The 25,867-nt window shown below is 37.9% G+C and overlaps 1 protein-coding gene across 3 annotated transcripts in view; it reads right to left on the reverse strand.

Moving 5' to 3' along the window:
• LOC309501239 (uncharacterized protein) overlaps window positions 1-20,901 on the reverse strand; it is a 72,889-nt gene extending 51,988 nt beyond the window's left edge. Inside the window, exons 1-4 of one of the 3 annotated variants that reach the window (XM_082173303.1) lie at window positions 20,831-20,901; window positions 12,387-12,629; window positions 10,723-11,752; window positions 7,312-8,593 (exon numbers count right to left, since the gene is read on the reverse strand). In XM_082173303.1, the coding sequence (XP_082029429.1) occupies window positions 8,527-8,593; window positions 10,723-11,752; window positions 12,387-12,513 (1,224 nt within the window). In that variant the 5' untranslated portion in view covers window positions 12,514-12,629; window positions 20,831-20,901 and the 3' untranslated portion in view covers window positions 7,312-8,526. Of the gene's footprint in view, window positions 1-7,311; window positions 8,594-10,722; window positions 11,753-12,386; window positions 12,630-20,830 lie in introns of those variants that run through there. The other 2 variants (XM_082173304.1, XM_082173305.1) reach the window with 2 other exon arrangements.
• Between the last annotated feature and the right edge of the window lie 4,966 nt (window positions 20,902-25,867).

The following is a 25,867-nucleotide window of genomic DNA, read 5'->3' on the forward strand; positions in this document are numbered from 1 at the left end:
TCAGGGTTTGTTTTGTTTGTTATATAAATGGCTCAGCTAAAAAGACCAATAAGAGACTATTAACTACCATTATTCATTTTGATTATAATAATGTCTAATTAAAACGTTATCAGAGATCAGGTAAAACCCACATACACTTGTTCATTGGTTCTCAGTGACTCCTCATGATTCATGGGTTGACCGAGATCTTCACCCCCAGCGGTGAACCATTAAAATTTCACAGTGTTTTGAAAAAGTTATGACGTAATGAAGCCTTGTTTACTGAAATCACGTGACTCTGGCAGTTTGATACACACTCCAAACCATTGATTTGCAACAAAAGATTTGTATAGGTTTCAAGTTTAACGAAGCAGTGTTTTGAAATTTCCATCACATCTATTGCCATCATAAAGTTTGTCAGCAGCATTCTAATTCAGTCATCGCTCTTTATCGCCATGGAGTTAATATTGGGTCACTGTGTGCGTGCAAGTCAAGTAACTGATTATTGACTATTTCCTGTTTATTGTTGAGAATTCAGTGGTTTATTCCCATGTTATGGAAGTAGCCAATTAGCACGTATACAGTTGTGTTCAAAATTATTCAACCCCCCCCAATGCTGTAAATGGTTTTAGGGAATTTAGTGTACATTTGTAATTGTATTCAGAATGAAATCCTACAAGACTTCTTAAAGAACCATATGCAACTAAAATGACATCAATTGGTTTTGTAATACAGTAGTAAATGTTTCTTTTGTGAATTCTTCATTGACACAATTATTCAACCCCTTAAAGACTACCACTCTGAAGAACAGAGGTTCATTGAAGTGTTTTCAATCAGGTATTGAAAACACCTGTGGATGTCAGGGAGCAGCAATAAAGCCTAATAAGCACCAATTAGGCAACTTTAAAATGACTGTGATGCTCAGCTCCTTCTAGACATTTACTGGTGTGGTTACAAACATGGTGAAGTCAAGAGAATGGTCCAGGAAGACAAGACAAGAGAAGAGGTGATTACTCTTCACAGGAAGGGCAATGGCTATAAGAAGATTGCAAAGATGTTAAACATACCAAGAGACACCATAGGAAGCATCATTCGCAAATTCAAGGCAAAGGGCACTGTTGAAACGCTACCTGGTCGTGGCAGAAAGAAGATGCTGACTTCGACTGCTGTGCGCTACCTGAAGCGTAGAGTGGAGAAAAGTCCCTGTGTGACTGCTGAGGAACTGAGAAAAGATTTGTCAGATGTAGGTACTGAAGTTTCTGCTCAGACAATACGGCGCACCCTGCGTAATGAAGGCCTCCATGCCAGAACGCCCAGACGCACCCCCTTGCTGTCTCCAAAGAATAAGAAGAGTCGACTGCAGTATGCCAAAAGTCATGTGGACAAACCACAGAAGTTTTGGGATAGTGTTCTGTGGACTGATGAAACAAAATTAGAACTGTTTGGGCCCATGGATCAACGCTATGTTTGGAGGAGGAAGAACACCTTGCCTACTGTGAAGCATGGCGGGGGGTCAATCATGCTTTGGGGCTGTTTTGCTTCTGCAGGTACTGGGAAGCTTCAGCGTGTGCAAGGTACCATGAATTCTCTTCAGTACCAGGAGATATTGGATGACATTGTGATGCAGTCCGTCACAAACCTGAGGCTTGGGAGACGTTGGACCTTTCAACAGGACAATGATCCCAAGCATACCTCCAAGTCCACTAGAGCATGGTTGCAGATTAAAGGCTGGAACATTTTGAAGTGGCCATCACAGTCACCAGACTTAATTCCGATTGAGAACCTCTGGTGGGACTTAAAGAAAGCAGTTGCAGTGCGCAAGCCTAAGAATGTGACTGAACTGGAGGCTTTTGCCCATGATGAATGGGCGAAGATGCCCATAGATCGCTGCAAGACACTTGTGTCAAGCTATGCTTCACGTTTAAAAGCTGTTATAACTGTAAAAGGATGTTGTACTAAGTACTAAGATTGAATGTCACTTGGGGGTTGAATAAAACTGATAATAATGTGAGCACAGAAAAGACATTTGTGGTTATTTCATTATAAATGTTATGTTATATTTGTCTGACCTACACGTGCCTCTTTGATTTAATTGTAAGCAGGATGACTGAATGATCAAAATCAATGTCAAACCGGCCAAAACAATCAATTTCAGTGGGGGTTGAATAATTTTGAACACAACTGTAGCTTTAATTATCTGCTCTTTTCCATGTATTCTAGGGTGATTCTACATTATGTTGATGTGAGATGCTTGTGTATACATTGTACATCACGTTATTGTTGGATGTAAGTGCTGTTTGGAGATGATTATTACGTGGACTTTTTCCCTTAAGAAGTATAGAACAACACAACCAAATTATTGAGGAGCTGAAAGCAACCCCAACTCTGACAAATGTACAAGGTGTAAAAGGAGAATGTGTCTTACAAACTCATCTTGCTTGCTTTCACCCAGTAACCAGATTTCCTCCAGATGCATTGCACGATTTGTTTGAAGGAATTGTGCCGTACGAGTCTTTGTGTCTCCAGAAGCTAATAGCTGATAAGTTCTTTACCCTTGACCAGTTGAACAGTGTAATTCAGTCTTTCCCTTACTGTTTCTCTGACAAGGTGAACCGCCCTCAAAAAATACCCAAAACTTTCTTCTCCAAAAAAATCATTGGCGGAAATGGACACGAAAATTGGACACTCAATAGGCTCATACCACTCATGATTGGCAAAATTATTCCAGAAACTGAGAAGGCATGGCAACTGCTGATGGATCTTAAAGATATAGTGGAGCTTGTTGTTTCACCCAAGTTTTCAGAGGACAGTCTTTGCTACCTGGAGACTAAAATATCTGACCATCGCAACCTTTTTACAGAAGTGTTTCCAAATGAAAAATTGAAACCAAAACACCATTTTCTGGAACACTACCCAAGCCTGGTGTGGAGTTCTGGACAATGCGATTTGAGGCAAAACACAGTTTCTTCAAGCGTGTTGTCCATAACGTGCACAATTTCATATTTTCAATTTCAAAATATTGCAGACATTGTCCACCCAGCACTAACTTATGGTTGCACATGTCATGCAGTCTCCCAGCTTTTTCAAACAATCCATTCATGTTGACAAAGTAAAAGTTGTGAAGGTGTCCTCTCTAGAAAGAAAGGTGAAAACAGCTGTTGAGAAAAAATGTGCTTACCTTAACACTGTATCTCTTGCATCAAACACTGAATTGCATGGGACCTCATACTCCAAAGGTATGATGGTGTCTGTTGGACACTGTGGCAGCTTGCCAGAATTTGCAAAGATCCACTGCATTTTGTTTTCTTCTTGGTATGTTGAAAATGTTCGTGCCTTTAAGGTTGAAGAACTTCCATACGAAGATCTGATTATTGCTGAGCTGAAGGATTTAAATGACTTCTACCCACTTGCAGCCTACAGTATCGGGGGAAATCTCATGGTGTCGCCTAAATGTTTTTTGTTACATTAAAGTTTGCATTTTTCCGATTGGGATTGCAAGCAGCATGAACAGTTAAGCAAGAGAATGTTAATCACTAAATGGTATATTTTGTTTCAGAAAAACACAATGTTGCTGTGAGTGACCGTGAATCCAGAGTGCATAAAAAAGCTGACACTCCCCAAAGTGCCATCATCAGTAGATGAGCTCAAATAAATTATTTGTGACAAACTGAAAATTGATCAAAACTTTGTGATCCAGTATGAGGACCCCGATTTTGGTGGTCAGCTTTGCAATTTAAGTAACATAGAAGAACTTCCATGTGAAAAGGTCAGACTGAAGATTATTTGGGAAATGTTCAAAACTGCAGCAGTAGCAGAACACCCAAGAAGTGAAAGCACAGGGTCTGAGGCTGATTTTACCCTAGACACAGCAAGCATCTCATCCAATCTGTCCAGTCCATCTTCTTCCACAGTCAGGGAAGAGCGCTGGCCACGCGTTTTCCTAATTCCAAATTTCTCCTATGATGCAGAGTTCAGACTGAGAAAAGCTAATGAAGTCTATGAAAAACAGAACACTTTGATGTTACATGAGACATCAAGATAGAAATACTGGAAAAGTTGGCAGAAACAATGTACTCCTTTAAAGCTTACCCAAGTGATTCTGTAATTGAGCAGGTGGCACTTGTGTAAGTTTCCAGACATCCATGTCTAAGGGAACTTGGCTGTGACACGGGATGCAAAGGCTGGAAGACCAAGAATATCGGAAATCAACTTCCTTCCAGACAATCCAGTTGGTTTAGATGATGCTGCATTGGAACATGAAAGGGAATAGCTTGAGCTTGAAGTCAACACACCAAAATGGAAACTACATTCCCTCTCAGGAGAAAATAAATAGTCAATGAGCAACCCTTGGTCTCTGTCATCAAAGAAAGATGGCCTGGCCTTTTTTTGGAGGAGCAAGTAAGTTACAATTTGACACTGTACATTATTTTGTCCTGATTATATATAGATTTTGTTGTTCACAGATTTTTATCCTTTCACTTCCTCAGGTTTGTACAGAGTTCCAAAGGATCACTTGTGTAGACCTTAAAATGGCTTTCATGACAGCTCTACATCAAAATGTATCGGGCAAAGAGTAAAGACCTTGGAGATGACATGACAAGGATCCTGGACCATTTTGATGAGCAGGTATGATTTCTATACTTGCGATTTTTTTTAATTAGGGGTTATATCTTTAAATCTTTTGTGAGAATTTATTTAATCTTTTTGAAAACCCAAAGATGCTATATACATATATGGTTGTAAAGGAGTACAAAGAAGTTACTCTTCAGGCCATGAGAATATTGTTGCCTTTCCTAACAACATATCTTTGTAAGACTTCTTTCTCAGCCATGCTGGCAATGAAGACAAAATACAGGGCACGGCTTAATGTTGACGATGACTTGAGAGTTTTCTCATCCCTAATAACACCCAGAATTGATAAGCTCTACAATAAAAAAGACAGTCTCATCCTTTCCACTAAGGCAGGCTCAGTGTATTTGTACAGTGGTTATTACATTGATTTCTGCACTGCATGACTTCTTTTAAATTATATTGTAAAACTATTTATTTTTAAGTAGAGTGACATTTTTGTTTCATGCAGAAAAAAAAGATTGGTGAAAAAGGGATTCACGCTACACAAGGCGCTACTCCTGCAGATAAAGTTTGAGAACCGCTGGAGTAGACTGTATATTTTTACATTTTACAATGATTATTATTTGTAATATACGTCTATAATTAAGTTAAGTTTTTATTAGCATCAGCTCTCTGCAACACTCAAACCTATTACTTCTGACATGATTTTCCTCCATTTGAAAAACATCATTTCTTAAAATTGTGACACCCAGGGAGTGTTAGATGAATGTTTTATAATGGCAGTGGATTGCAACCAACAGATTGAAGTTCGAAAACGTGCATCCATCCATCGTAAACAAACTCCAAACAGCTCCAGGGGGTTAATAAAGGCCTTCTGAAGCAAAACGATGAATTTGTGTAAGAAAAAATGTATAAAGTAAAATAACTAGCTTCCGGCCAAATGAACATACAGATCCAATATCAGTGTAAAGCGCAACTTATGCGAGTAATGCGTCGTGTTGCTGATATTTACGTTATGCCATGACACACTACGCTACTTTTTACACTACGCTACTTTTTGTAACATTACTAGGGATACAGTTAGTCAACAGTTCAATACATAACTTGTTTTGTTTTTTTTAACCACGGTTTTTGCTGTGTGAAACTGGATTATTTGTTTTGGTTGAATGTAAAAAATATAAATTTTAGGATAATTGAACTTAAAAACTTAATTGTTTTGGAAAAAAATACGACTGTTAACCATATTCAACTAAACGGCATTGGATTAACCTTATGTAATTAACTTAAGTTAATTGAAATAAATAATGTTACATAAATCTAACGTAACCTAGTTACGTGGGACCTGTTGACATAAAAAAAGTTAATTAAAGCCAACATAGCATTTTTTTAGAGTGTCGTGAGGTGCCAGACAATTATGAGGTAAGCACAACACATCTAAATTATTTTTTTTAAAACAATTGCAAAACTGCAATTGCCAATAAAATCCAATTTATGTATATAGATTAACGAAAGTGTGAAGGACATTGTGGCAGAGGAATGTATTACAGAATGCATCAGAAGGCAGGACAGATTTTTTTTTCAAACTGTGCAGGACAACATTAGAAATGTGCAAGGTAAAGTTAAAAAAGGAAACTGGAGAAAGGAATGGCCATTGACATTCAGGTCGGAGACAGGGTCCTGCGGCAGAATATCAGAAGCAAGCAGAGAAAGGGGGGCAAGCTGAACCCAGATTATTTGGGTCCATACACCGTTATAAAAGTGGAGGGTAAATCCATTGATGTGGTGGATGATGAAGGGAAACAAATTCCCATAATTAATATTGACCATTTAAATCATTTTTGGGAGGATCCTCCTCCAAATGTTCAAAAGTTTTGCCCTCCTGCTACTGTGCCTTCAGTCCCTCACGTTCCTCCCCAGTCCCCTGTTCTGCAAGCACCTCTCAGATTCATGCCTTTCCTCCACCCTGTTACCCTGCCCTATACACACTTTTCCCTGCAGCATGTACCACTACCTCTCAATGTGTCTTTTTCCATGCCCCTTCCTCATGCCGTAATGCATCCTGGAACACAGTGTTCTGTTATTTTTAATCCAACACCTGCTGGCCCACCATTTTCAAAATCCATTTCTGCTGCCTGCCTTGACCTCCAGTCCTGCCATCGAGTCTCCACCTTTACCTGGCCTTGACCCCCAGCCTACCACCCAAGTCTCCACCTTTACCTGGCCTTGACCCCCAGCCTACCTCCAGTCCTGCCATCCAGTCTCCACCTTTACCTGGCCTTGACCCCCAGCCTACCTCCAGTCCTGCCACCCAGTCTCAACCTTTACCTGGCCTTGACCCCCAGCCTACCTCCAGTCCTGCCATCCAGTCTCCACCTTTACCTGGCCTTGACCCCCAGCCTACCTCCAGTCCTGCCATCCAGTCTCCAGCTTTACCTGGCCTTGACCCCCAGCCTACCTCCAGTCCTGCCATCGTCTCCAGCTTTACCTGGCCTTGACCCCCAGCCTACCTCCAGTCCTGCCATCCAGTCTCCACCTTTACCTGGCCTTGACCCCCAGCCTACATCCAGTCCTGCCATCCAGTCTCCCGCTTTACCTGGCCTTGACCCCCAGCCTACCTCCAGTCCTGCCATCCAGTCTCCACCTTTACCTGGCCTTGACATCCAGCCTACCTCTAGTCCTGCCACCCAGTCTCCAACTTTACCTGGCCTTGACCCCCAGCCTACCTCCAGTCCTGCCACCCAGTCTCCCCCTTTACCTGGCCTTGACCTCCAGCCTACCTCCAGTCCTGCCACCCAGTCTCCACCTTTACCTGGCCTTGACCCCCAGCCTACCTCCAGTCCTGCCATCCAGTCTCCACCTTTACCTGGCCTTGAACCCCAGCCTACCTCCAGTCCTGCCATCCAGTCTCCACCTTTACCTGGCCTTGACCTCCAGCCTACCTCCAGTCCTGCCACCCAGTCTCCACCTTTACCTGGCCTTGACCCCCAGCCTACCACCCAGTCTCCACCTTTACCTGGCCTTGACCCCCAGCCTACCTCCAGTCGTGCCACCCAGTCTCCACCTTTACCTGGCCTTGACCCCCAGCCTACCTCCAGTCCTGCCACCCAGTCTCCACCTTTACCTGGCCTTGACCCCCAGCCTACCACCCAGTCTCCACCTTTACCTGGCCTTGACCTCCAGCCTACCTCCAGTCCTGCCATCGTCTCCACCTTTACCTGGCCTTGACCTCCAGCCTACCTCCAGTCCTGCCACCCAGTCTCCACCTTTACCTGGCCTTGACCCCCAGCCTACCACCCAGTCTCCACCGTTACCTGGCCTTGATCCCCAGCCTACCTCCAGTCCTGCCACCCAGTCTCCACCTTTACCTGGCCTTGACCCCCAGCCTACCTCCAGTCCTGCCACCCAGTCTCCACCTTTACCTAGCCTTGCACCTCATCCTACCTAATCGATTCATTATTTACAAAACTCTTTGAAATGTATATATGATACTGAATATCAAGGGGGAACCTGTTAATAATGTAGACTGACAGCAATCTCATTCAATGTCAGTCACGTGTGCGGTAAAATATAATTTAGTTTGGCATTTAAAAGCTCAATTGAGAAAATTTAAACATGGAAAGCTAAAAAAGCAATAATATCAGGATACTTCATGACTTTCAGAACTAAAATTATTCCTGATTCAAGCAGAATCTGCAGAAAATAAGAAAATGGACAATAACAATGAGATGTTTGGAAAATGAGTAAAGAGTTTAATCAATAATTATATGAAGCAAATACAAACATTAAGTAAAAGTGAAAGCAAATAAGACATTATTACTAATGAATCTTCTCCTTTGTGTGAATCTTCAGGTGTTTCTTCAGGACTGAAGCCCAATGAAACTGTTTGTTGTCTTTCAGAGCTAAAGCCTGAGCCGCTTCTTCCCAGTGTGAACTCTCATGTGAATCTTCAGACTGGATTTTCATGTGAAGCGTTTTTTACACTGAGGGCAGGAGACAGATTTTTTGGCTTCTGTTTTTTCTTTCTTGATTACGTCCATCAGGTCTAAAAGAAACATTACATCAAGTGAGTTTCAATGGACTATTTTATAGTGATGGGCGATTTCGTGACACTTCTTCACGAAGCTCAGACACCTTTATGAATCTTTTCAAATCAGTGGTTCAGAGTGTATATCAAACTGTGAAAGTCACGTGATTTCAGTAAACGAGGCTTTGTTGCCTCATAACCGTTTCGAAATGTTTTAAATGTCTATGATCTCTGCGAACCCATCATGCGGCGAACCACTGAACAAGTGTCTATGGGTTTTGCCTGATCTCTGATCAGTTTTAAACATTTGTAGACATTTTAATCATACTTTTGTATAATAATAATAATAATAAAATAATAGTAGTGGATAGTCTCTTATTCGCCTGTTTAACTACCCAATTCATGGAACAAACAAAACGTATTAAAATGTATTACAGGGTATATGCAGGAATCTTGAAGTTAATTTTAATACCTTTTCAAGACCTTCTCAATACCTCACCGCCACTTCAAGCGTGGCCACGAATTAATAATACCTCAGCAGGTTATACTAATTTGTTCCCTCGTTTTACTATATTGTGGCCACGTTGTAAATTTGTAAAACGTGCTGAGGTATTATTAATTTGTGGCCACGAAACAATTCACCTGAATATTCACCAATTCACAAAAAAAAGGAATAAAAAGCTGTACGAGAATAGTTGGCCTTCACTGAAGAGCTATCTTCACAGGTAAGAAAAACAGTTTAATAAGTATTATTCATTCGTGGCCACGAAATAATTCACCTGAATATTCACCAATTCACAAAAATAGGTCTTTAGCATTCACTAATTAATAGTATCAAACTGTTTTTGGCCACGTTGTAATTCGTTAAATCAAAATGAGGGAGGGAATTAGTTCAAAGTGTCCACGATTTATTAAAATGAGGGAACAAATAAGTCGTCGTGACAACTAATTATTTAGATCAGTGGACAGGGCGCATAAGAACAAACAGAGAGAGAGAGAGAGCCCCGGCCGCGCACGCGCACTCACCGCCTTCAAACAACACGAGCGCTGTATTGCTCTCTCTCCCTCGCGCATATCAACACAATAGTAAAAGGTCGGAAGACCGATTGTGTTTTATAGATTAGTAGTTTGTTCATATAAAGTGTTTGATTAGCAAATACATGTTAAGGAAATGCATAATACAAATTGTATGGCTTAATGTAACTGTAAACGGACTCTGCGGGTAAAACTGTTGTGATGAAACTGCGCATGCGTGGGGTAAAACTGCTGGGGTAAAACTGTGGCTCTGCAGACAGATATTATTGCATTCTGTTCATGCGTTCACCAACCTTCTCTTAAAACATTTCGGTGCGTTGTAATACGCACTGGGTACGCCAGAGCTTACATTGTGCTTTTGAACTTCCGCCCGCCTGCCCGCTCTGGTGCTCTCAGAGGCAATTTATGAACGCACCCACAATAGCCTAGTTTTTTATGTACCTGTTCGTTTTTTTTATAAAAATGACTAAATTCACACACTTTTACGATGTTTTTGGGACTCAAACTGTTGGACAGCTAATTCAGAAAAAATATGTAAGACTTTATAAAGCCGTGATAAGACTTTTTACTACTTTTTAAGGGTCTTAATTTTCCCAAAATTGATTTATCACCTTTTAATACTTTTCAAGACCCCGCGGATACCCTGTATTAAAACCCACATATTATACAGATACTTAATATTTATGATATAAGATGATTTGTTGATTGCATTTGATTGATTACCTTCAATAACAAGTAAAAGGTGTTTTTATGCATGTTTGGCCTGAGTTTTTGTGGCATTTACACTGTTCTGAACAGAGTGTGACGTTTTGAACGTTTTTTTTCTACCCAATTCCTGGGTTGAGCCTTTTAGGTCCATTACATTACATTGTAGGGGAAACACTGTAACACATAAGTCACTATTTTTCGCCACCTCCTGGCGTATTTCTGTAATATGAACAAACTGAAAATGAACAAATCTCTAGAAAGAATAAAAATTTCCACCACTAATGCACACACACTACCATCACGGTTGGGCACGGTTAACCAAGTGTGTGGAAACACAACTGGAACCTTTTCCGAAGGTGGAAAAGTAGCTTGTGTTTCTCAGCACATAATGATGAACTACTTACTGTGACCTCAGACTGTGGTGATGTGGTTTCTCCACTGCATGGATCTTCATGTGTCTCTTCAGGTGACTTTTAATAGAGAAACTCTTCCCACACTGATCACACGTGTGCGGCTTCTCTCCAGTGTGGACCCTCTCATGTATTTTCAGAGATGATGAATAACTGAATCTCTTGTCACAGTGTGAACACTTGTAAGGGTTTTCTCCAGTGTGAATTCTCTGGTGCACTTTTAAACCGTTCATTGAAATAAAAGTCTTCCCACACTCAAAGCACATGTACTCTCTCACACCAGTGTGTATTTTCTGATGTGTTTGTAAAGTTTGCAGCACTGAAAAACTCTTTCCACATACAGAACATGAATGTGGCTTCTCCTTTGTATGAACCGTCAGGTGTCTCTTCAGGTTTGATGCCCAGATAAATGTTTTTCCGCACTGTTCACATGTTAATGGCTTCTCTCCGGTGTGGATCATTATATGAACATTAAGGTTTGCTAATTGACTGAAACTATTCCCACATTGATGGCATGTGAACGGCTTCTCTCCAGTGTGGATCCTCATGTGTTCTTTAAGGGATGATGATTGACTGAAACTATTCCCACATTGATCACATGTGAACGGCTTCTCTCCAGTGTGAACTCTCATGTGAACCTTAAGAGATTTTTTGTCTGTGAATCTCTTTTCACAATGTTCACACATGAACGGCTTTTCTCCAGTGTGAATTCTCATGTGAACATCAAGGTATGATGATTGACTGAATCTCTTCCCACATTGATCACATGAGGACGGCTTCTCTCCGGTGTGGATCCTAATGTGAATCTCAAGATTTTGTTTGGTTGTGTAACTCTTTCCACAGTGAGTGCAGGTGAAAGATTTCTTGTCTTTTCTTTTCTTTAAAAATGTATTTTTAGTCTTTGAGCGACTCAAAGGTTTTTCTCCAGGTTTGACATGATGTTTCTCCTCCACTTCACTCAGTTCTTCACTCTCCTCCTTCACTTCACTCAGTTCTTCACTCTCCTCCTTCACTTCCATCAGGTCTGAAATGAAAGAAAAATTAATTTTCTAAATAATCAAAATAATTTAAAGAGAGAAATATGGAGTGAATGGAGATAAACAGACGACTGCTATAAAATATTACAATAATTTCTTACAATAATTAATTAAACATCCCTGAAACTTTCCATGAATGAGGTACACTGATCTACCAGTTATTATTTTTTTAAACATTATAGGCACAAATCCCATGTTTTTCACGCATGTGAAAGTGGGCAACAAGAAACACAAGATCAAGTGAATTTCACTGTGAGAAAGAACACAAATGTTTGCAGTAAAGTGGAGTAAATTTGTACATTTTGGAATGATAATTATTTGTTATACATGTTTGTAAAAATACGCACAAAATTCAGGTCAAAGTTCTGATCAAATTGTTACAAATTGTAAACCATATAATAAATGTAAAATAAAACAGTTAAAATATTTTAATTTAGTTTGACCTGATGTTGACAATCAATATAAAACCTCCTTTTACTGACCATAAAAAAATAAAAATAAAAATAAAACTTTTGCAGCCATTTTATAGTTGAACTGTTTATCTAAATGTGATGAAGTGCTTGAATGTTTCTAACATGAATGTTCTTCAGCATCATGAATGAATGAAGAATAAACACCAACCTCTTTGTTCTTCAGGATCTTCAGTGTGTTTCATTCTGCAGGGTTCTGGATCACTCATGTTCTCACTGTCCTCTTTAATAAACTCAGTCTTTACAGATTTCAGCTCTTGAGCAGACTCTTGATGCATTGCTGCTCGTCTTTACTTGTAGCCGATGGGAATATTCCAGCATTTATTGGAGAATTGCAGATGGAGGAGCTTCACTGATGATGTGACTGCTGTGGGAGGAGCTGATCTGCCAAAATCTAAAATATATAAGTATTTTTCACTATATAACATGGATAAATCATCAGTAATAAAACAAAATAATTCAATAAAAAGGCCTAACCTATATTTGGGTAGTTGACGTGACGTGGCTTTTTCACCGTCACAGAAGATAAAAAATAATTTATTTAACATTTTCATCATTTAGAATACTATAAATGGTTAAACATTTTCTTGTTTTACATGAATTTGTTGTTTAAATACATGAGTTATTTTTTTTTTTTTTACAACTTTGAGCCAAATCTCAAAATCGTCCTATGGTGTGACAGTAGACAACATTATTTCATAAATATTAACTTTTATAAATAAAGAAAATAATGTTTAAACATCTTAATGAACACTCCTGGCATAATTGTGCAAGTGTTTATTTCACTAAGTGGCCATCACTTTTCCTATACATACATTTCTAAAAGTGTAGGAATTTAATAAAGTTTGTCACAGAAAAAAATGTCCTTTGGTGTTATGCAATAACCTGATATTAAGTTGGGCAATATCATGGACAACTAAATTTAGTTGAAAGACCCCATTCAAGGTCATGTGACTGAAGACCCCTATGAAGCCCATGAGCAGTGCACATGGCAAGTATTTCTCTCAGAATTGTTCAAATATTAAACTATGTTTTCAGACCACTGAAGTTGTTAAGTTTTTTTGTCCTTTAGTGTGACACTCCTAAATTAATTTTTTTAATTAAAATTTGTATTTTTAACAGCAGGACTATGTAATATTATGCAAATGTATCATGCCAATTGCTAATAACAGTTCAGCTAATATTAGCATGGTTATTAACTGCCACAAAAGCTCAAATGTCCTTTGGTGTGACAGAAAATGTCACAGAAAATGTCCTTTGGTGTGACACTTTGGCCTGTCACACCATAGGACACAGATGTCACACCATAGGACAAGACCTCCTTAAGAAGCTTTTAAAACGAATATATAAAGTTTAGGGCTGTCTATCGATTAAAATATTTAATCGCTATTAATCGCATGATTGTCATGAGTTAACTCGCGATTAATCGCATTTAATCGCACATTTTTTATTTGTTCTAAATGTACCTTAAATTAATACTTTTCAAGTTTCAAATTTACTAACACAAACATGTTTAGATTTTTGCATGACAGGGCAGCTCTTCTGCAAATGCTAAATGTGCATTTATTATGAATTATTTATTATTACATTAGTTTGTCTCTCTCTCTGTGCCCATTTTGATGAAGCTAAATTCTCAATAAAAGTGTTTTCATTGGTATATTTTACTGTTTCTGTTGTCAAACAACGGAATGAATATGAAATAGTGACTGAAACGCGACCCATTAAGACATAACCAGCTCTCCCTTTCAAGATGTTAATCTGCACAAAAATCCAGATAATCGAGCCGTCTTCTGATTAAATCAAATATACATAAGATAAAGATAATATATGTGATGTGATTTCGTCTATACTTGCATGTAAAATTAGAGAAGCAACATAATATCTGTGTTTAACTGAACTAAAGCGCTGCTCCTGTCTGCAGAGAGAGAGAGAGAGAGAGAGAGAGAGAGAGAGAGAGAGAGAGAGAGAGGTGAGCGCGCGCGCTGGGAGAGCAGTACCGGCGGTACCGGTAGATTCTCAGAAACTAAATAAGGTTTGGGCGCTTTTTTAAAGGGAAAAAAATCGCTAAAGGGGTCTACAATGTCGCTAAGTTGGCAACACTGTGTATCTCCATTTCTCCAATTAGGGGTTGGGCCACGGGTCAAACAGAAAATACTCGCTGCGTTAATCGCGCGTTAAAAAAATGAGTGCCGTTAATATGATTTTGCGTTAACGCGTTATTAACGCGCTAACTTTGACAGCACTAATAAAGTTTCAACAAAAAAACAAATGTTCTCCTTTATTATTGTTACAATAAACACTATATATTCTGACTCTTTATATGCAATGACTATCTTTGTCCTTTAGTGTGACGTTTTGTCCTATGGTGTGACAAACATAAAACAACAGAAAAATATACTTATTTTAAAATATCTTTAACCCCCTGAGGTCTACGGTATCGCCGGCGATACCAGCTCGCTTTTTTTTTATTAGTGTAAAAGAAACTCATAAATACTCTGTTGACTTTGATTTTCCATAGGAGTTTCATACATCAATCGATTCTGTTAAATGTGTATTATTTTTGTGTATACTCACAATAAAAACAGTGTTGTGCTTTTTGCCAAATAAAGAAAAATAAACAAGAAGCGAGTTCTGCCTTCTATCTGCCAGTGAAGTCCATTCTGAAACGCGTCCGAAAATGAACAATAACTCAGCGAATACTCAAACAGGCATACAGAGACACAGGCATGAAGCTTGAATTCTCTTCTTTTAAATGAAGTAATTTATATAAAAAACAAATATTCTCATCTTGTGAAATCTGTATTAAAAGAGAGCGATTCCAGTCGACCTCATTACAGCTAATTCAGATGTAATGTGACTCCGCCCACGGAGAGCGCGCGCTATTCAAACGCAAATGGCTGAGGCAATCCTGTGAACGCCCCCATCAGCTCGAGAAAACACACAAGTTTATTTAGATCATTGTTTACACCGTCTTGCAGCGCTCTGAGGAATAATACTAATGGAAAATGTCCCTCAGAAGTGCGGGTATATCGAGGAGCGAGCTGAGGAATACTAGTAAGTTTTTTCCTTCTCACGTGAATTTCTTCACGTGGGTTTCTGTTTATGAATGAATAAACGGCAGAGATGCGCGCTGTTTACCACAGCTGGCAAAGACAGTTTAAATTTAAATCGCGTGTGTGAATGAATGATGATGTTTTAGCAAACTGTATTGCTATACTGAGATGAGTAAAAACGTTACTGTCAGACGAAATATGAAAGGCAACATTTTGTTTAGTAGATTTGGGTACAGTTTTTCTCCACATCAAATAAGCTTTTGTTTAGCAATTTCTATATATAAAATACTATTTTTGTCAAAAATAAAGTCATCAACTAAGATGTTAGCTGTTCCAATGTTGGCTATATTCAAACTAATGAATACATAGCCTAGATCAGTGGTTCCCAACCTTTTTTTGTCTGAGACCCCCTTTTCCCCAAGAAATTATTTTAGGGCCCCCCTTCACATTTAATGATATTATCGCTCTTGTAAGCTTGCAGCAAGGATGACAAAATATGTTGTTTTCAAATAAACGGTATGTTTACTATAAACAGATATGTTTATGCACAAATAATAGCCTATAATATTGAAAATACAATAACGAAAACATCAGTTGGCCCTTTGTAATCTAAAAACGTAGGCTTAGGAGTAGCCTATAAATTGGCCCTATTTGAAATGCAATAACAAAAATATTCATACTGGTGTGTAGGTAAAAAAAAAAAAAAAAGAATATAGGCTATTACTAAATGACTGCTGTCTGGGACCTCAATACTTGCATGTTATTTGTGAGGCTTTATCAATGTGAGGCTTTATTTTTGAGGCTTTTGGCGCTATAGCGAGCGATAAAAAACTTGCGTTTATTAACAGAATAATGCGTCTTTCGGAAGAACATTGTAGCCGGAACTACTTCTCTCTGTGTACGTCTTTGACGAGTCACGCAGGTACTGTGCTACTCCGCAGCGGCAGCGATCCGAACCAGTGTTAAATAGTCCCAATGTAAACACTTATTATAGGTGTACCATAGTGGTTCAGGATAAGACAAAAACACGGATTGGAAAATGGATTCATGATGAACTCGCTCATTATATAAATTTTGTACATTTTTAACAGAAAAAAGTTAATGATTTTATTTAATGCTCATTGCTCAAAACTTTTCAAAATATGACGTGACCCCCCACAGAGCTCGCTGAGGCCCCCTTGTGGGCCGCGACCCCCCTGTTGGGAACCGATGGCCTAGATAAAATGTAGGCCTATAATCATTTTTTTTACAAAGAAAGAGTACACTTGAAATATTGTTGAAATTGTAATTATTGTTGTAATTGTAACCGTTTTAATAAAATAGCAAAACATATTTACAAGATAGATGTAAGCAAAATCTTAAATGGTCAATATAAGTCTTCTTCTAAATATATATTTTGTCCTTGCATTGTGGCTCAGTCAGTGTCACACCTGAGTGAATGGCTCATCATTATGCAGAGTGGGTGGGACATTGTATTCTAAGGTGTAAACCACTCCTCGTTCACGCCCCCCTCGCATATTGGCTTTCCAAGCAAAACCTGTTTTACATCAATTTAAATCAATGTATGGTTTTATGTGAACGATAAAGCAAGACTATTTTCACATAATTTTGAAGAAAAAACTATAGGCGACGACATCCATTAGTCAAAAGTCTTATTGCCACATATTTAGTATGTGTTTTGTGGCCTTATTTCAAAAACTTTAATTTTTAGTTTTTTGAATAACCACGCATAAACATTATTCTCTCAAAAATGAAAACATGTACATGTGGCTCACATATTATTGTAGTCCTGTTTGTGCTATATAGAGTGAATTTACACCTTTGCCATTAATATGTTTATAAGCAACTGAAAAAAGCACAAATGTCAGAGCATGTCAGAACACCCCCAGGGCCCCAAAAACCGCTCAGACTCCAGAGGGTTAAAAAAAGAGTCAAGTTTGGCATTAGGGGAGTTACAATAATATCTCCTCTTAAATAGGTACAATTTCAAACAGTTTTGTAAGGTTGGCAAAAAAGTTTTATTGACATTCGTAGGGAAAAGTTTATCAGGTTCATATATCCATGGTGAAAATGATTCTAATTAGTACTTTCATGTAAAATAAATATCACTTTAAGAAAATAATGTTTTAATAATGTGAACAATTCTGTCTCAAGTATTTTTTTAAGTTATTTAATATAGTTTCTAAGTACTTTTTAAATGTCACACCATAGGACACATTTACAGTACTGTTGAGTGAAAACGCGAAAAAAAATATGTCATTGACAAAATGAGTGACCACTACTATTTTCTGAAACTGCAGTTTTCATACTCCATAAATATATGTATTTTTTCTTAAAAAGTTATGTTTTCAAAAAAAGTACTTTTTCTTGGCCATTTGTCAACTACCCATTTATTAACCTCTACAGGCAAATAACTACTACACCATAATATGTGAATCTAAATATTAGAGATGCACCGATTACAATTTTCTAGGCCGATTCCGATTTCCGATTTTTCATTGAGTTTGACCTGCCGATACCGATTTTAGCCGATTCCGATTAAATTTTTTTCTAACCACTTTACAGCACACGCAAATATTTATTTTCGATCTTTTCTTTAACCCTTTCACGCGTAAGTTTAAAATATTCTAACTGACACCCCCACCCCCAGAGAGAGTTTTTTCAAGGCAAACGTTCCCTTTAATGTTTCCATGGCGACGCGTCACGCCATAGACAGTATAGATACACCGCAGCCACAATAATACTGTATGACAGATGTGTCGGACTTGCTTACCATGTCATCAACTACCTATCTGATATCCCGATTCACAAATACGTGTGAGTGTGTTTGGTCGTTTAAAAACCTTTATAAATAATCTTGATCTAATAACATGAGATGGGCGCCGCAATGTTGTCCTGTCAGTCGGATTTACAGCACGTGAATTCATCAGTTTCTCCCGAAATAAAAGCAAGAAAGTGGCCGGTGAACTGAGAAGAATAGAGTAAACTTTATAGTTCTTTCCACTATGTTTGTCTGATATGAATAACACATGTCGGCAAATTATATTTGAATAGATTGTTATTGCTGCTTCCACAGACATCAGTGTGTATTTTACAAACTCCAAATGTATTGTTTTACTCGTGCTTATAAATATCTGAAACCTAAAATAAACATTATGAGGTTGAAAACACTGCTTAGTCGTGATATATGACAGCGCTGAACGCGTCCGACTCTGGCCCAGCGCCAGCCAACGCGCGAAAGCACAGTTTGAATCTGGCAGTGATGCGACGTCACTGAACATTCTAAATGTGGCGCCGTACTCTCACGGGCGCAGGAATAAAAATCCCATGAGACCATATCGCTCAAAAGGTTAATCATGCGGCGCCCGAATGCATTTGACCGGCATAAAATCGGCATATGTCAAACTGACCGGCCAGTCGCCGGTCATGGCCGATCACGTGAAAATCGGCCAATTCCGGTCACCAGCCGATCAATCGGTGCATCTCTACTAAATATAGTTTGACTTTATAATAACTAGGGCTGTAGTCAACCAAATAGATGCTTAGTCGACCAAAGTCATGTCCTGCGCAACGATTAGTCAAAAAAAAAAAAAAAAAAAAAAAAGATGCGATGTTTTGCATTTTGATTGAACATTTATTAAACAATTGTCATAGAGCGTTTATAAAACAACAACGAAAAAAAATCAATAATACATAAAACTAAAATAATAATACAATTCTTTGAAAATTAAGTGATTTTTTTAACTGCAAACTGAGGAGCTCTGTCCAAGGTCTATAGTGACAGTCACAATCACGCACCTGACCACACCACACGCTACAAAAAATATAACTGCTAAAACTGCCAAATAATGAAAAAACCTAACAAAAGCTCTCGTTTATACAGGCTGTAACTTAAATTAACTGTAAGAAATATTCTTCTTTACTTTCAAAGCTATGGGTTACCTTTTATTAATAATAGCCTATCTTTTGAATGCTGAATGTTGCGCTTGTTCAATTTAATAAAATTAAAACTTTAATTGTGATCATTAAAATAATTGAATATTAAATAGCCTATTTAGTGGCCAAGTTTTGGCCTTCTCGTTTCTTTCTAAACAAATTCAAACCTCTTTTGTGTGTCTGTCTAGTGTCTACATTACACTACTACATATTAATAATAGTTATAGGCTACGTTCACACTGCAGGCTGAAACGAACCAATTCCGATTTTTTTGCCCCTATGCGACCTGTATCTGATCTTTTCATGACAGTCTGAACGACACAGATCCGATCTTTTCAAATGCGACCCAGGCCACTTGGGTATGTGGTCCCAAATCCGATACATATCCGATCTTTTGAAATGCGACTTCAGTCTGAACGGCCAGGTCGCATGTATCCGACCCGCACGTCATTGATACGCGGAAAACGTCATAATTCTGCGTTGAAGTAGTCGTCGGTTTGAAAACGGACTGCATATTCGTCGAGCTGAGGTAAATCTGCCGAACGGGTCGACCTCGACGAGCCCGTTAATAATTTAAAAAAATAATCCCACGGCCATTATATATACGTTATGTTAACTTATTTGTGCTGAATCTGATATTAGATAGGTCAGCGGCTGCTGTCTGGCTCTTGTGTAACGGTCGCTGCGCGCGCTCGTGTGTGTGTGTGTGTGTGTGTGTGAGAGAGAATCACAGTTAAAGTTTAGCTACTTGCCTACTTCCGCAAACAACAAGTGACGTCGTTGACCGTTGAGTACTCTTCTGCGCATGCGGGTCACTTCTGGGTCATTTCACGTTCACACAGGAGATCACAAAAGGTCGCATTTAATTGGAAATGTGAACGGCCTTGCAAAAAAATCGATTTTTTTCAAAAAATCGGAATTGAGCATTTAGCCCTGCAGTGTGAACGTAGCCATAATGACAGTAATAGCCATATATTGTAAAACAAATGCACTGAAAAATAATGGAAACTTTCATAATTAGTTTTGTACTAATTTCTATACTTGAAAGAGATAAGCACATGATCTTTTATTTGGGCGGAAACTGCATCAAGCTTTTATTTTGGCGGAAAACATGGTTTACAAACGCGTCTCATAAAAATGTAAGTAAATTGCGGTAATCGTCAACTATGCAGATGTGGAAATAATGCGTAACAGGGTAAGGGGTTCATATACCCTCATGATGACATAGCCTAAGTGTTTTGAAAGTAGTTCAGCTTTCCGCGGACTCTACACTGCACTCATCTTTTCCCTGATCCTCCTCACTCACTATTATCATCATCACGGGAGCTGATGAAGGTCCTGCTGCTGCAGAAAACATATTTGGACACATTTTACAGCGTCTGCTTGAAGGGCCTCCCTGTATCTATTTTTCACGCTATTTTCTCTGCTCATTCCTTGCGTTTCTTCTCCATCTCTCATACTAGTTTTGACAGATACACACTTACACCGCCAGTATGCGCACAAGTGTCGCTGTGCCCGATGAAAACAATACAGAAGCCATTACATGAGCCTGTCGCTAAATCAAACTGTATAAAGTGTTTGTATAAATAATGAGAAAAACTCATACCGTAAACTGCTCTCCTCAGTCCCCTCACCTCAGGAGACTGACCGCTGAAAATGAATGAGGGAAGAGACGGCGCGAGAGAGCGGTGACGTCATCGGCCTCCAACGCACGCGCGTACGTCACACCCCGCAGCCAATCAGGGTCACGCAGATTCACATACTAGTAGCCCTCGATTATTAGCCTACAATTGTTAGAACCAGGGGCGGACTTTACCATTAGGCAAAGGTCGGCAATTGCCTTGGGCCCCGAGCTACCTAGGGGCCCCCAAAATGCCCTATTAACTTATGCTTAATTATTATTTTTTTCTATTATTTTTTTTATTATATATTTCTAAAACTCCGTTTGCGAAAAATGGTATCAAATCATTATTGTCGTGTCGCAGACAGGAGGGGGCCCCCCACCTCACTACATTGGACTATTCCATTATCTCACTTACTGCGCATCTGCGAAAGTGACAAGGCTGTGCCAAAAAACTGACGGAGAAAAATAAGTGATTGACAGACAGAGTGTACAGAGTGACAGACAGAGTGTAGAGTAGTAGACAGAGTAAAAATGAAGCGAAGCTAGCTACCCAAGCGCAGCCGAAAAAAGGAGGAAGCGGGAGGAAAGCAAAAAGTCTGTAAAGGTGCGCGGCGCGAAAGTTAAACAATACGCAGTAACAGGAGGACTGGGAAATACACAAACAGAGCAAGACGAGTCTAAACGCGAAAATGTAAAGTTTCGAAGTTACCCAAGCGGCTAAAATAAAAGAAAAAAGACGCTGATAAGTATTTGGGAACGCTGCCAAAGATGACAAACTTTTTTACGGCTACTGTTGGGGATACAGATCAGGAACAACAAAGTCCAACGCACAGAAAAATCGTGAAGCAAAGAGGACACGCAGATCGACATACAAAACTGAGCAGTTTACTTATGAATCATGATATTTAAAAAAAAATATCAGCTCTCAGATTCTGTCAATTCTATTACGAAATTCAAACAATAAATACCGTTTTGCCATTTTAATGTGACGTGACAGATTCCTATAGCGGCACGTGAACTGATCATCTCTAGCTAATAGTAAATAAACACGAATTAACAATGTTGAAAGATACAGTATAACGTACCGAAATGTATATTCCTCATTCATAATATCAATCTTGTTTTTCAACCGCGGAAAGAGGTAAAACAGCTGGAGAACAATCGTCACATAACATTTACCTCAGGAAAGCCATTTAATTGGCTAGAAAAAAAAAGAGCTATTGAGAGTATTTGGCTAAATATGTGTACTATATTACTTATTTTAATCTTAAATTATACCAGCTGATAGGGCTTTTTTTTTTCTTGAGAAAAAGTAACGCCTATCTTGTGAAACGTTACCTAATATTTTTCCAAATGAGTCAATATTGAATCAAATCACAAGAATTGAATCGAAATGGTGAAATTTGTCAAAAAAAAAACAAAAAAACATAGCTTACCAGATATTGTACCATGTAAACATTGTAACATGTTTCTGTTTAGGAGTAAAGAAGTGTATGCAGGGTTAAAGGGGACGTTTTTTTCTCCTCTCTAACCTTTACTTCCCTGTAGATTAGCTTTACCTGCCTATCCACCATTCAGTCGGTACATATTTTTTTTCGTTCTCTTTTAAAGATTGGATGGGTAGGGGCCCATAGCCTACCTACCTTCGCCTTGGGCCCCCGATTTGCTAAATCCGCCACTGGTTAGAACTGAAGTGACTCCAGTTACTAAATGTGAAAGGAACTTTAATTAAGCACAAAGTAGTAATAATTAGGCTGATAGAGCACATCCTGCGTATTTTATTGCATTTTAATGACTATTTAACTGATCATGTAGAATAATAAATCAACAAACATGATAATATTCAGCACATGGTTTCAAATGTTGTTAAATACATATATTAAATCACTTCATGTGATCAAACCTCAAAGCCATATAAATAAATATTAATATAGGTTTAGGAAGGATGGTTGGAAAACAGCCATATAGAGAAGTAGAAACTGTGAGTCATGCACTAATGGACTGTTTATGTCATCATTCTTTCTGCTATTTGATTGATTTTTTCACTACATTTTTTAACTCGCAAGTTCCTTTATGCATATCATTAATGAATGTCTCTGCTTTCTCCCTGAACTAGATTTTATTTATTTGTTGATGTGTGGGTTTTGTAGGTTTGATAATAATATTGTTTTGTGGCGCTCTACCTTTAAAAGTTTTATGATCGTTTTCAGTTTCCCCATAAAAAACGGTAACATATTAACAATATAATTAATTTAGTAATGAATGTGGTTATCATAAAATCAAACAATATTTAGATGGTATTCAGGACGTATTATGATGTTGTAGATATTTATCTGAGTGTCATTAGTGCTTGTTTTTGTGTTATTGATGTTTTATCCATGTCATATTGTGAGAAATAACTGTATTGTCTTTTAGTAGAGCAGTTGTATAGGCAATTATCATGTATCCTGACTCAAATAATGTGTTTCTAACAGCAAAACACTCAGAATAAAGTGAGATGATCTGCTGATGATCCTGAATGGCTTGTTGAATGAGTGTTGATAGTCTGAGGCTCATCAATATTAACAGATCTGCTGAAAACACTCTTTATTTCATGACAATAGTTCCTGTTTTCACCTCATTTATTATGCTGATGTCTTCAGATCTCCTGTGAATTAGCACTTAAAGCTCATTTCATTGGTGTCAGCAGACTGAGGGATTTTGTTTTATTATAAATATGTACATTTATTTCTGTTTATGCTTTCAGCTGTTTTTCAATTATCTATATTTGGAAGAATGTACACTGTATATTTTTTCTGAATTTTTTCAGTTATCTATTTGTATTTTAATGAAGAGGCAGTATAGTGTTAGGATTAGCAATAAATATAATTTAGAAATTAGCATCAGTTACTTTACGATGAATAGAAAGACATAGGCTAAATGCTTAGAAGTGTCATTTATTATAAAAACTAATTCTGTAACTTATATATTTTTCATTTAGGCAGATCAGCTCCTCCCACAGCAATCACATCATCAGTGACGCTCCTCCCACTGTAATTCTCCAATAAATGCTGGAATATTCCCATCAGCTACAAGTGAAGACGAGCACAATGCATCAGGAAGAGCTGAAATCTGCAAAGACTTGAGTTTATTAAAGAGGAAAGTGAGAACATGAGTGATCCAGTGCAGAGAGACAATGTCCCTCATGGTTTTTAGTTAGAAATATTGATGTATTCTCATATGTTTACGTCAAATTTCTATAGAGAGGAGTAATATTTATTCAATTTTTACCCAAAATGAGGAGATGTGAGCAATGTGGAGCACGAAAGATGTCTGTTTCAGTTTTCAGTCTGTTTCTGTTTTCATAATCGACATATTTTCTTATATAGCCTTATTTTTTTTGTTAAAAAGCCACATCAGATCACAGAAAGTTATTTAAAACTCTCAACTTATTTTATAAAGTGAGTTTGGTGCAAATTGTCATGTTTTGATGGTGTGCTAAGCTAACATGCTAGCTAGTCCTTTTATGCACCTGACACTGGGAGCGAATATGTTTTATGAATACTTTTGAATTGTAAAGCTCTTTGGAATGTTTCTTTTTTCAAGAATGGATGCTTATAAGATGACAATAAACATTAGTTAGCATTTTAGAGTCTGCTCAAAATAAAAACACATGACATGGTTTTAGAGTTATGATCTTCAGATTTGAAACAGAACATGGCTTATGAAGTGCATTTCTAGACTGAAACAAGGCCAGCTTCATTTTTATTTTCATTAAGTTATTTCATTATAACAATAATGTATTCTGACTTTACAATAAGCTGCCAAGAGTCAAATGAGAGCACACTTATGCGTTTAGTGCAAAGGCTTCATGGTGACTGTCTCTGCTTTAGTTTGGCTATGGCATTTCTTGGGTTTTTCCAAAAGCCAGGGTGGAGGCTAACGGGTTAACTGTTTTATTTTACTTTTTTTATATATATATATCTGGTTCACAATTTGCAACAATATTATCAGAAATTTGGACATTTTCAATATAGTTTTCAACATTGTTATATTTTCTTAGGGATAAACAGTAAACTGTATCAAGTACATGAACTTTCCAGAATGGCTGACAGGGTTGTAATCATAACTTAAGCAAACTCTGATTTATGGTTACTGATAAAGTTGTATTTATCATAAATGATAGAAGTTCTTCATAGTTATAGAGATTATTATTTTTAATAACTTTGGTAACGGGGTTGATGAATGCGGTCAACACTGTACAGTTTGTGTAAAAATTGAGACAATGGATTGAGATTATTTTCTTGTCCTCCCATCATGCTGTAGAAAGAGCCCAGATGATGTCACTTCCTCTGTCATAAGATGCTTGATTTTTAAAATGAGGAAAATCAAGTTATAAGTAACAGGGTTGAATGAAACATGGACACAGATAATACTACTAAACATGATTAATTTAAACTAGGGCTGCATGATTTGGGAAAATTTTCATATAGAGGTTATTGAGGTTAATATTGCGATTGCGATTATAATAAATGTTATCATGAGTCAACTTGATGGGTTTTTAAGGAAAATGCACACTCAGATTAGTGATAATGCTAAAATGTGTATTTGTAAAACTCAAAATAATTTTTTACAAAATGAAATAACATTTGCATTTATGTAAACTTATTTTCTTAAAAGTATAGCTAAATTAAATAAAACAAATAAAAACAAACATTTTCACAAAAATAAGATTTTAAACATTTTGTCCAAACAAACAGGGACATTTACTCAGGATGTAACATATACTCTGTATAAACTCTTTTGAAAAGGAAACTATTATAACTATTAGTTATAATAGTTATAATAGGGTCACTATTTGGGTTTCTGAAACATTCGGAATAACCCGTTTACATGCGTGAGTAGAGAGAGTTACTCCTGTATACATGGAATTTGTAATCAATTGGCAATATCCCGATGTAAACGGCGACGCACGGTTAGCGTCTGGACGCACGGACAACGTTAAGACGCAATGTGCGTCATTTCCGATTCTGGAAATGA

Source organism: Leuciscus leuciscus, assembly GCF_965113295.1.
Source record: "Leuciscus leuciscus genome assembly, chromosome: 1".
Classification (NCBI taxonomy): domain Eukaryota; kingdom Metazoa; phylum Chordata; class Actinopteri; order Cypriniformes; family Leuciscidae; genus Leuciscus; species Leuciscus leuciscus.